Source organism: Heliangelus exortis, chromosome 23, assembly GCF_036169615.1.
Source record: "Heliangelus exortis chromosome 23, bHelExo1.hap1, whole genome shotgun sequence".
In the NCBI taxonomy this organism is placed as follows: Eukaryota; Metazoa; Chordata; class Aves; order Apodiformes; family Trochilidae; genus Heliangelus; species Heliangelus exortis.
The window spans coordinates 4,254,097-4,266,886 of NC_092444.1; the positions used below are offsets into that span (position 1 = coordinate 4,254,097).

General features: G+C 50.2%; 1 protein-coding gene across 1 annotated transcript in view; it reads right to left on the reverse strand.

Moving 5' to 3' along the window:
* Positions 1–12,790, reverse strand: part of NOC2L (NOC2 like nucleolar associated transcriptional repressor) — a 41,512-nt gene that overhangs the window by 1,248 nt on the left and 27,474 nt on the right. Inside the window, exons 16-18 of the mRNA XM_071767380.1 lie at positions 9,783–9,896; positions 6,001–6,136; positions 712–852 (exon numbers count right to left, since the gene is read on the reverse strand). Coding sequence (XP_071623481.1) covers positions 712–852; positions 6,001–6,136; positions 9,783–9,896 — 391 coding nt within the window. The remainder of the gene's footprint in view (positions 1–711; positions 853–6,000; positions 6,137–9,782; positions 9,897–12,790) is intronic.

The following is a 12,790-nucleotide window of genomic DNA, read 5'->3' on the forward strand; positions in this document are numbered from 1 at the left end:
TCGGTGGCTGAGGAGCAGAGGCCTCTCCTACAAAGGCCCAAGGCAGTGGCACCCAAAGGACAGAGCTGGCAGGGAGCTCCGGAGCTCTCCCCATTCACCTCTCACCAATTCTGTCTCGGGGCAGCAGCTTCAAACTGCTCAGGAGCAAGGGGCTGTGCACAACCTGCCCAACACCACTCCCTGCTTCAGGGGAATGCAGGGCTCGGACAAGCTCTGCCACCAATCCCATGCTGGGAGCAGCTGTCGAGCAGCAGCAACTCAAGGGTTACTCAGCAGCAACTCAAGGGTTCCTCCCCTGTGCAGCACCGGGTACCCCCCAGGCACTGCTGAGATTGCTCCCTCCACACCCCCACTCGTGGGTAACCTGGGGAGAGCCTCCAAGCAAAGTTTCTGTCCCCTGGTGGGGTGGCTGCACTTCAAGAGTTTGTTTGAGCCTCTCTGCAGGAGGCCCCTGAACAAGAGATGAAAGGGACCGGAGCCTCCTTAGAGCAAGGCCTGCCAGGACCTTAACCCTTTCGTGCCCTCCTCAGAATTAACTCAGAACTGTCACCTCCCTGCCCAGGGCATGTGTAGAATTCCCTCCTGACACCCCCCAGCTCACAGCAGCAGCAGAGAAAAGAAATAATTCCTTTGCAGGGGAGCCCCCCAAACGCACAGGAGCCTTCAGGCTGTCACCAATTCCCTTCCCCTTTGCCCAACTTCACTTCTTACCATCAGAGTCACTGTTTTCTTCTAATTCCTCCTCCTCATCCTCGATTTCATACTCCCCTTCTTCTTCATCATCATCCTCACCATACTCCTTGCTGCTTGCTTCTGAACTCTCATCTGACACCTCCTTGGCTTTGTCTTTACCTGCAAATATTTTTGCTGTGTAAGTGGCACCATCCAGAGCATCACAGGATCACACCAGCAGCCCTGTGCCCCCACCCCAGAGCCACAGAAGTACTGAATTTCCCCCAAAAGTCCTCCCAAACCCATGTGCCTTGCACCAGAGGCCCAGAGAAGGATGAATTTATAATTTCAGAGGCACCTGCTAGAGGCCAGGGCACAGAGAGTCTCAGAAATCACCTCAGAAACCCAGAGTGGGGTTTTACTGCTAAAAAGCCCAGGATCTGCTGCCACCTTGGGTGCTAAGGAGCACCCCTATGTCCATCATGAAGATACCAATGGTTTGCCCAGCTCAGAGGGACAGGAGAGGAAGACAGAAGAGCACAATGTGAAGAAATGAACCAACTGAACAGCAAGAAGCAGAAGAACTCAAGAGGGGGTTCCACTGAGAAATTGTGTCTGGGTACCCACATCCACCCCTCCAGAGATTTATTCAAATGAAAAGAGGGGGAGGCTTTCTGGTCCAGGACATCCTTGTAAAACCTCTCTTAGCTTCGTTGCCTCTGTTTTTCACAACAGAAAGCTCTAGGAACAGAAACTGCTGCAAATTCCCTCTGCAGAGGGCTCGCCAGGTCCAAGGGAGCCTGGCAGGAAATCCTCTGGGTGCTTCCCCTGAGTCACCAGGCATTAAAATGACAGAATACAAATTCTTGGAGGGAGCAGAATAACCACAGCTGCTTTTGCCCCCTTCCAGTCATCACAGCTCAGTGCTGCAGGCTCCTGCCTCTGCTTACAGAGCTGCTCAGGGAGCTGTTTATTCACACTTCAGACCCTGCATGGAATCAGGCTGGGGATCTGCATGGTGCCATTCTTGGACCCCACAGTGGCATCTGATTTTTGCCCCATCCTCCTCCTCAGCACCTGACCTGTGTTGCTCACTCAACTGGATACAGAACCAGCTCCCCATCCTCCCCCCTCTGCCAGCTCAGCCTCTGCCACTGCCCCCCGAGGGGCTGGGAAACTGCAGCTCAGGGACTGGGGCTCTCCTGGGTCCCTTCAGCCAGGCAGAGAGCACCCACTGGGCAGGAGGTGGGTGACAGAGCTGATCACAGCCACCCGAGCAGCCCAGAGGGACACAGCTCATCCACCCAGCATCCACAGAGCCAGGTACCAACTCAGCTGGAGAGTGTGCAGAGAAACCAGGCATGGGCAGGAAATGTGTGTGGGGCCCTCAGGTGATTCCTCTGTGCTGCTAAAGAGGAATTTACTCAACTTTTTTTCAGCCTCCTGCTCCCCTGAGCTCAGCCCATGGATGGGCACAGACAGAGCTCAGGCTCCTGAGGACCAGGAAGGCTCCAGAGGAGCAGAAGGTGCTCAGGTTAAGCACTGCTGCTCCCCTCTTCCTCCTCATCCTGACAGCTCTCAGCAGCAAAGTCCCCACCCAGAAGGACCACGAGGATTCTGTGAGGGAATGGAAATGTCTGAGCTCACCTTCCACACCCCTGGCCCCCACTGCTCTGACATGAAACTGCAGTAATTTGATTATGTGAGGGATAAATGAAGAAAGCTGCTCGTGTTCATTAGAGCCACAACTGACACCCAACCTGGCCACATCACTCATTACAGCTCAGCCCAGGGAGCTGCTCCCTTCTTGCCTTTAATTGCCTCATGATGAAGCAGCCCAGCACCTCTTTCTAAGCCATTAATAATTTCCAGGAGCCTTTGCTGCTGCAGAACTGTCAGCTGCTAAATGAGAAGAACACATGAACTTCCCCACCCCCACCAGTGATACAAAGATTGATCAAATCCAAGGTTCCTCCCTCCCCAGCTCTGGGGTTTTTTTCCACCCTTCCCTGCTCGGGGGGTTCCTGAAATGTGCAAATTTGTTTCTCTTCTTTCTTCAGACTCCAGCAAAAGCCCCTCTCCTGCCTCCCAAATGCTTTCTCCAGCCCAGAGGGCAGCTTGTTGTGATGGGATGGCTCTGTTGGGGTGTCCAACCCTGCTGAAACCAGCAGGCAGCTTCCAGCTCCACCTTGCAGGAGGGATGGGGAATCTCCCCTAAAATCCATGAGATGAAAAACTGACTGCAAATTCATCCCTCTCCTTCCTTTCTCTGCACCCAGCAACACCCTGCTTCCAACACTCAGGTGTGGAGCACAACAAAGCAACCAGGGAGAGCCACAAGGGACCCAACCTGGGCACCTGAACCCAAATTCCTGTCTCAATCACCCCCTCTGTGTCCAGGAATCTTTCCCTCTGTCTTAATTATTGTACCTGGATTTTTCATGCAGGTTCCCTGAGAAGAGACCCCTCCACCTCCCCCCCACGCAATCTGACTGGTGGCAAACTGGGAGAAAAAGGAGATGCCCTCTCTTTTGGGGAAAAATGACCCTTCCAGTCCCTGCCTGGGATGGAAAGAGCTCTTCAGAAGTTTGCTCTGCTCTGAGAAATACAAGAAGTCTTTGAAGTAGAAGTTAATTAATGAGCAAGAGGCTTTGCCTTGCAGTGGCTTTGCCTCAGCCACCCTCCAGGCCAACCCTCTGCCAGAGAGAGGATGAACTGAGATCAACATTTCACTGGTTCAGTACTTTAAATAAAAAGGAAAAGGGGGGCTTTAAACAGCAGCTAAATAACAGAAAACTGATGATTTCCTGGCTTTTAGCAGGCAACTTTCCACTCTTGTGAATTTGGTCTGGGATCTGACAGGCCAAAACAACTGCTGATGGGAAGAAGAATGTCCTGTCAACACAGGAATGATCCTGCCAAGCCAAATGCTGTGGTTAGGGAGGGATGGGAGACATTTGTGTCCAATATCCCTGTATCTCCATAGCCAATATCCCACCAGAAAGCCACAATCATCCTGCACCAGCAGCAGGTTCTGAAATCCAGACTTTTATGGAGCAATCATCATGGGGAGGGAAGTTTTCCAGACCAGGGCAACCACCCTGACCAATTTAATCCATCTAAGAGGATGAGTTACAGCAGCAGACACTGTGACTATCCATTTAGGACTTTTCTGGCAGGGAATTCCTTCCTTTCCAGAAGTCCCTCCCCTTTCTTTGCAGAGACCTCCCTATCCCCAGTACTCTGGGGCTGGCTCTTTACAGTAAGAACTCTGCACAGTTTTTGGGTGCTGCTGCCAAGCCTTGCTAATGAGGAGAGCATGGACATCCCTGGGGGTGGCTGAACCTTCCACTGAGCCTCTTGTTCTTTTCCCACATCACCCTTGGCATTCCCAAACCAATCTCCTGCTTCCATTCCCAGAGCAGGGAGGGTGTAAGCCCACCAGCCCCACGTCTTCCTGCCCACACCTGGAAAATGTTGTGTCAGAAGGGCTGATCTGCTCTGATCAGCTCCCCAGAACCCCACAACACCTCAGTCCCATGGGTACTTTTCAGAACACCAACTTCTCTTGGACCAGGTCCCTCCCTGTCACATTTCCAGGTCATTCCTGGGCATTCTCAGCTTTATTTCTTGTTTTCCTCTTCCAAAAGGTTCATCTGGGATGTTTTATCTTCCTGCCTGGATTTCTACCATCAGCTGCTCACTCAACATCCTGGAAGTAGCACGAGGCTGATTCAAGTCCTTGCACTGTCCCAGCCTCTCCTGTTGCCTCATCTGAAGAGAGGAGGTGGTTAGGGGTTCAAACCTCACAGGTGAAGCAGTAAATCCTGAGGCCTCCCAAATTTTCCTGCATCTTCCCACCTGGTAGAGCAATGGCCACAAAGAGGGAAACTGCAGGACATGGAAGCAGTGGCTGCTCTGATTCCCATCTCCAGCTCTTACTGACTGCAGAGCAGGGCTGGGAACATCTCACACCCCATGCAGAGTAAGAACAAGAGCTCATTGCATCCCATCTCCCTTTTTCCAGCCTCCTGCTCGAGTCCCACCACTGCCTGGAGGAGGCTTCACAGCCCCAGGACTCTGCTGGCTCCTTGGTGACCCATGGTGGGGCTGAGCAGAGCTGGTCCCTGAGGTGGAAGCTGCCTTCAGGACCTGTTCCCTCTCTCCAGAAAACCCCCTACAAAGCACAGAGGCTCCAGAGAGGCAGCTGGGGGGATGCTGGAAGGCAAGACCCAGTTCTGGCACTGGTGATGGTAGCTCAGGAACCACAGCTGTAGGAACTCACACAAGCAGAGCAAGTTACAAAAAAATAAAAGAATATCTGAAGTTTTTGCTCCAAACTAAGTGGTGAACTTCTCAGGCAGGTTCCACAATTTACTGTGGCCCCCTCGTGGTGACAGCCAGAGAGTGACATCATTCCCTTTGCTCTGGAGGCTCTGGACTTCCAGGGCTTGTCAAGAACACTTGCAACATCAGTCACTATAAAATAAATAAATCAGAAGCACATGCCAGGAGAGGAGAACCATTCTTCCATCAAAGCTCCTTGTTCTGGCAGCCAGCCCCTATGATCACATGTTGTTTGCCATGATGTATACAGCAAAGGCCCAGCATGCTGCCAGGTGGAACAACATCCTCCTTCTGCTTTTAAAGGGGAGGAAACAAAATGTGGATTTCTGCACCTCCCCTCACAGTGCAGAAAGACAGAACATAAAGAAGTGTTCTGCAAGGTGAGAATTCAACCCAGAACCTGCATGGGATATGGGCACTCACCCTTTAGGAATCACAATATAGAATCAGTAAGGTTGGAAAAGAACTCTGAAGATCATCAAGTCCAACCATCAACCCAACACCACCATGCCCACTTAACCATGTCCTCAAATGGCACATCTCCAGGTTTTTTGACTGGGATGGTGACTCCACCAGTGCCCTGGGCAGCCTGTTCCAATGCTTGACCACTCCTACAGTAAATAATTTTTTTCTAATATAAACCATGGCTGCTACTTGGAAGCCTCTGAAAGCAGAGTCTGTCATGTTGAGGTCAGTGTCTGTGACAAAAGAAAGGTGTGACAAGGAGAACAGGTCATGTAAAGAAAAATCCTAATGAAGGAGTAGAGCTTTAAAAGGAGCTGGAGTGACAAAGTAGGAGAGGGTGAGAAAGAGGAAAGGCTCCCAGTTACCTCCTGGCTGTCAGTCTAAAAAGGTTCCAGAAGGCATCATCATCCTGTGCTCTGTCTCTTTCACTGTGTGTGGAACAGGCATCCCTGTAGGCCAGGGCTGTGCTGCCCCACATCACACAGGCTTCTGGACAAGGAGAAGGTGTGTCCATACCTTTTATAGGAAATCCATCATTCTCCTCATCAGAGTCACTGTCCAGCTCAAAGAGATCCTTGAATTCCTTCTTGTCTTCTTCCTTCCTTTCATCTGGCTTCCTACGCTTAATTTCTGGGAAGTTCAAATCTTCAAGCTGGAAAAACCCAAAACCAACAATAAGAACAACCTTAATTTGTACTTCTAAACATAAAATGCTGAGCTTCAACACAGGAACTTGGCTTTGCAAGCCACACTGGCAAAAACAACTGTGTCTGCCTGCTGGCAGCCAGGGGAGCAGGAGATTTGTGAGTCAGTGACAGAGGTGAGGGATGCCAAGCACCACTGCTCTGCTGATCTTCACCTAATAAACTGCTTTTTTTTTTTATGGGCCATCTACTGCTGGTGCCTTAGCATGGGTTAAAATGCAGAACAGCCATGGCAAGCTGGCTGTCCTACATCTCTGGACCCAAAGCCATGCCAGGCCCTGGGGGCAGCACTGTTCTGGTCACCCCTGGAGAAGTTTCCCACCAAAGCAGAAGTTGGGACAGTGACAGCAATGCTGGGCTGGGGGAGTTGAGCAGAGTTCAGTGGGGAGGTGCTGGAGGTGCTTTGGGTCTCTACACCAGGGCTTCTCCCCTTCTGGAGATCAATGGGCCAAGAGCCTCCCTGCTGCAGAGAGCCAATATCAATGCCATTAAGCACTTGCAATTGACACCACCTCACTGCTCTTTACACCTCTCCGGAGGGGGATTAAGGGGAGGATTTACTTGCAAGGGCTCAGGCCAGCAGGGCAAAGATAATCAGAATGCAAATTAAATCCCAAGTGCTCTCTGCTCATCAGCTGCCTGCTGGCCCTGCCTGGCTGCACACCTCCTGGGAAGCACTCAAGCATTAGCAGACATTAACTTGCTTGGAAACATTCACCCTGGTCAGTAATAACTCATTTGCTCTCTCCCACCCTTCAGACCACCCCTCAACACATTCTGACCACTTCCATCCCTCCTCTGAGCTTCCTCCAAGCTGTGCAGACAGCAGAGAGGGAAAAAGAGGGAGAGGAGACACAGGGATGGATGCACGTTTGCTCCTGCAGCCAATTCCAGCAGTTTTTCCCAGCCTGTTCCATGGTTATGGTCCCCAGCTGGGCAGTATTGATTCTGGGAGCTGAGCATTTACAAGCAATAACCTGCAGCACCAGGATGGAAAGTCAGAAGCTGGCCAGGGAGAGGGGAGCAAATCACCAACCCATCATTTGCAGGGTCTTAATTTGAGATCTGCTTCCCACCTGCTCTTTCCCCTGTGAGATGTTCCCCTCCTTCCACCAGCCCTACAGAGACACAACTGCCTCTCCAAACAGCACTTTTGGGATGCCAGAGAACAGAGCTGGGAAGCAAAATGCAGCAATCAGAGTCACTGCTGAAAAGAATGTTGGAGGACACGACACTCCAAGTGTCCCCTCCCCTAGGGTGGTTTGCTCCATCCTGGGGCAGGAGAGATGCTTTGGTGCAAAAAAAAAAAAAAAAAAAAAAAAAAGCCCCTACCAGTTCTGCTGGACAAGGCAGGCTCATGCTTCACCCCTCTCATCTGTTCTGCTATATATAACTTTATGGAGAGTGGGAGGGCAGAGATGCTCCAGAAATATTGATTCAGTGAGAGAAATAAAGCACAAAGGTCTCAGAAACTAAAATGGATCAGGGTGATTTACTGCTGGAGTGACCAGTAAATGAAATGTAAAAATCACCCAAGGTCATATCCTCCTTCCTGACACGTCCTAAGCGAGGGATGGTTCCATGGAACATGGAAACTTGCATGGAAACTTTAAAGTGGAGATGTGGACAGGTCAAATGTCTCATGGACACGATGTGAACAGCCTTCTCCAGCTGAAGGGAGCAAGAGAAAAATGTCTCCAGTGTCCTGTGTGCAGGGCATGTTGGCTGGAGCTGTTAGTTGGGACTTCTTTGTGTTTTCATACTGCCAAGTCCCCATTCCCAAAGGCAGCCTACAGGTGACATCAGCACTGGTTGAGTTTAAAGCCAGCAGGGTGAAAAGGACCTCCTGGTCTTGATTCATGCTGAGCTGGGATATCTCCAACTTTCTGAGACTCCCCAGGAGTGCCTTCAAGAGAAGCACCTCAAAATAAAAGCACCAGGAAAACCCAGAAGCTGTGGGGTGATCACAAAGCAAAGGAATGAGCCTTGTGCTGAGGCAAAGCTCACAGCCCCAGCCTGTGTTCATCACACTAATTAGGTAATTTGGGGGGCAGCCTTTTAATCCCCAGCTAGAGGGTTGCTATCTCCTGAGTCTCACCAAGCTGATTAGTTTACATCCCATTAAAAACCAGGGGGAAAAGCAAATGGAAGAGGCACTGGGGGTCAGGGCTGTCCCACAAGGCAAGCTGCAGCTCCTGGCAGTGAGAGCCAGGCTGATTTTTTTGTTGTTGTTACTATTATTTTCCCTCCCAATGGCTGCTAATGGGACATGGATTTTCCCAGCTCTAATGGGCCTCCTGGTGTTCCCTCTCCTGCTGGGGCTCACAATGCTGCATCATTAAGCTGCCAGACCCCACCCAGAGAGACAACAGCCCCATTCACCCAGCAAAGATGCCAGGCAGCCACAGGCCTGCTGGAAAGCTAACCCTCTGGCTCTTCTCTACAGTTTAGCTGTTCAGACCACTTGCCCCATGAAAAACAAGTCCCTCTCTCTGCCCTCCAGACTTCTGGTTTCAGAACTCACCCTCCTGGGACTTGCAATCCCCCCTCAAGCTCTCCACCCCTCTCTAATCCCCCACTCCAGCTCTTCTCCAATCTCTAAGGTGAGGTGGGGGTTGGTCTCCATTGAGGCCTGATCTCCTCATCCCTTGGGATAACCTCTGGAGTACCAGGGAAGTGTCAGCTCACAGCAGCAGGGACAGTTTTGGGCCCCACTCACACCCATCACTTCCTTTCCCTTCCCTCTGCAGGGCTGCCCCGGGAAAAATTCAGCCTCCTCTCCTGACCTCAGGCTGGGAACAGAGAGTTCCTAGGATCTCCCAGGTCTTTTACCATGCCCTGGGACTTGGCTCAGAGCCAACCCTCCTCACATCCCATCGATTATTTTAATTGCTCCCCAGCACAGGCTGCAGACACCAATTACATCTATTTCCTGCTCCCCAGCTCAGCCACTTCCATTGCCTGAGCACCCAGACAGCTTTCCTGCAGGCTCCTAATGCCAGGCAGCTCCCACCCCCACCTCCTGAGGCTTCCAGTGCCAGAAGCAGTGGCCAAGGAGCCTTCCCCAGTCCCCCCTGACAACCAAACCCCCTCCCAGTATGGGGTGGAATAAGGAAATACAAACCAGAACTCATCTCTGATACTCCCTTTGCTGGAAAGTGAGGCAAATGAAATGAAAATGTTCCCCTCCCTGTTTTCTTGCCAAGTTAGGTTTTAGCCTGGCAACCCAGTCACATTCTGCAGAGCTGGGAAAAGAGCTAAAGGCCTGGATGAGCTCCCCTGTTCTGTTTTACTATCAAGAAAGCCACACCACTTGCAAAAAAATGAAGCAAAGTGCCTAAAGCCAGGTGAGAAGGCTTGGGAACACAGAGAGCAGGAGCTGTGTGCAGAGTCTACACTTCCAAACTGCAGCAAATACTTGTCCCAAAAGTAACATCCCCAATGAGGCCTCAATTCGAATCACAAAATCCACAATAAGCTGCTCAGACACAGCTGAGCTGTCACCCAACCTCCCCAGGACACACAACTGCTCTCCCTGCTGCCCTCAGGTACCAAGCAGAGGTGATGTTCAGAGTTCAGAAATATCATTCTTACTCTTTCTTTGCCACTGATTTCCAGCTGTATCTCCTTCTCTCTCAGCTTCTTCCACTGAGCATAATACTTGGTCAGAGGTGTCCCCTCCTCTTTCACCTGCTTCTCCCATTGTTCCTGTGGAGAGAAGGAGGGGAAAATTTCAGAAAGGTTTTCAAAGCAGTTTTTCCAATACAAACTAAGGGAGATGAGTGCAGAGCTTGAGATTCTTTCCCGAACCACCTTTTCCCAGCTTCTGGGTAGGAAATTGGCAAGCACAACTGAGAATTCAAGCAGGATGAAGTGGGAATTGCAGGGAATTGCAGATTTAAGCAACTACTGAGTCAGGAATGGGGTGGCTGACAGCTCTCCTCAGGTACAGCACTGCTGGGGCACTGCAAGGAGATCAAAGAAAGCCAAAAGATGAAATGCAGAGGTTGGCCAAACAACACTTTACTTATGCAAGACCAAAAGACAGGATGCCCATGGTACTGAAGGGCAGCAGAAGGTCCTCCTAAAGGACCTGGTGGGGATTGAGATGCTTTAGCTTATGGAAATTCACCACATTTTCCCAGCAGGGGGACCTGAAATGTGGTTTGTTCCCAGCTGCCTATTTCACTCTCCCAGAAGAAGCCTGATTCTCAGAATTGCTGAGAACTCCCAATAAGCTCTCCTAAGATCAGCTCAGTGCCTTCTGGGATCCACTGGTACCACCCTGGCCTTGAACATTCACTTCTACTCCGGCTCTGGTGAGAAGACCCAGTTACAGAAGTCAATTCAGATGCTGCTGTGCCAAAAAAGACATTACCTCAACTGGAACCTGAAGGTAGGAATCAAAGGGACAGATCTGATTTCATCCTGAGCCATCAGGAAAAAAAATTGTGCCCTTCTCCTTCAGTGAAGGTATCTGATCACCTGCACAGTTCCTCCTTGTTTAATTCAGAAAAATCTCATGCAAGTATTTACAAGACCTAAGCACCAAAGATCCCTGCCTGCCTTTTCCCCCTGTTCTACAGCCAAGTCTTGATTTCTGAAACCAACTTTCCCCACAGGGTCTTGGATTAATCCCAGCCTTGAGGGAGCAGAGCATGAAGAAATGCCCAGCCTGTTCCTGCTCTCCAAGCAGGGAGAATATGGAGGTGCAAACACCATCAGAAAAGCAAAGGAGATGGTTACAAATTCTTTTCTTGTCTTTTACAAATTCTTCCATCCATTGGAGTGTTAGTACTGAAAGGGGGGGGTGCTGATATGTCAGATTAACATAGACTTTTCTTAACCTGCCAGCATCCTTTTAACTTAAAACCCACCCAGAACTCTCCCTGTTAACTGGATTATCACAGTGCCAGGAGGCTTTGTGTTAGCCCACAGTAAAAAGTGAAGCTAATGGAAGCAGAAAGACATTACATACAAGTAGGAATTGAAACAGGTCAAGGAAGAAGGGGATGAGCAACAGGAACCAAGACATGGATCCAAAAGAGTATCTTGAGTCCAGGGCTGGGAAGAAATCCAGAGGTGTGTATAGGCAGCTCTGTGTGCTCAATACCCCTTTTTTTGAGGGTGGGAACAAAAGGTCAGAGCATCTTCACAGCAGCTGCTCAAACACCCTTCAGCAGATCCCAAATCAACTGCTTCTGGGGAGCTGATCCCTAAAACACCAAGCTGAGCCCCAAAACTAGGGAGCTGGAGTGTGCTGGGTGCAGCCTGGGAGCCAAGATGCAGGAAAAAGGGTGCTTAAAGAGCAGGGTATGAAGAAGACAGAGAGGGAGGGCTCTGCCATGGATGGCAGCCCAGAGTTCCTGCCTTACCCAAGGAAGGAAGAACCCAGAGTGTGTTGGGAAGTGAAACACATCTTGATTTAGCCCCTGAGCAGGGAGGGAAGTGGGGATGATCTGTGGTCTCTGCAGCTGGCACCAGGAGATGAACCTTGGCAATGAAATGGTGCCCACCTCGTGTCACCTGCACTCTAATGGCACAGGATCTATACTGCATGGAGCCAAAAAGGCCCTTTCTGGTGGGTCCCAGGCTCACAAAGCCCCAGGGGACTGCTTGTAACACAGCTCCAGGGCTGCTGTCTGGCTCCAGCCACCAGACAGCAGGGCTTGAGTGCCCATCCCAGGGCAGGAGAAGTGCTTCCCCAGGAGTACAGAGTCACCCCATTTATAGATCAGGCTCCTCTCAGGCTGCCAGCTGCAATCAGGTGATTTCTTGATGCTGCTTGGTACAGACAGCTTCAGAGAAAGCTCTGCTTCCCAGAGAGCAAAAGTCTGTTTGCTCTGTCTGACCCAGCTCTCTTGGTTTTACAAGGGATCCAGATAACACAAAAGCATTAAAATGCTCCCATCCTTCTAGTCAGAACACCTCAGTGGGAATTTTGACATCACACCCACTTTAACCAGCTGAAATTCTCCTTCTGTTACTGGTTTTGCATCACTGTGCTGTCAAGCTACAGCCAGCAGGGATCCAGTCCACACTGCCAGCACCTGTCTGCACACAGGTAACAAAAAAGATCATCATCCACCTGCCAGAAAAACCTCCCAGCTCAAACATTACCCTGCTTCTTACAAATTAAAAAAAAAAAAAAAAAAAAAAAAAAAAAAGAGGTCAAATTCTCCATTTTTCAAATAAAGTGGGAAGGAGTCAGGCTGAACATGAACACATCTGAACATGAACACATCTGAACATGAACACATCTGAACATGAACACATCTGAACATGAACACATCCCCCCAGTTCACAATTCCAGGGATGAGAGGAGGGTTCCCTTCATCTGAAGTTTGAAATTGTACCATGAGCACCAAGTTCAGCCTCCAGGCTGGTTTTTTGTTTGTTTTTTTTTTTTACAGTGATTCACTACAGACCCTTAGGTAAACCCCACCTTTCTAGGGCAAGCTGTGCTGTGATGCCCCCATGAAAGCAGCATCTCAGTCTGTTGCATGAGAAGAATTAGCTCAGATTTTGGGCTCTGCTCTCTATACTGCAGGAGGCATGAATGCAGGGATGTGATAACCAGAGAGCATTTGCTTTCAATTGCT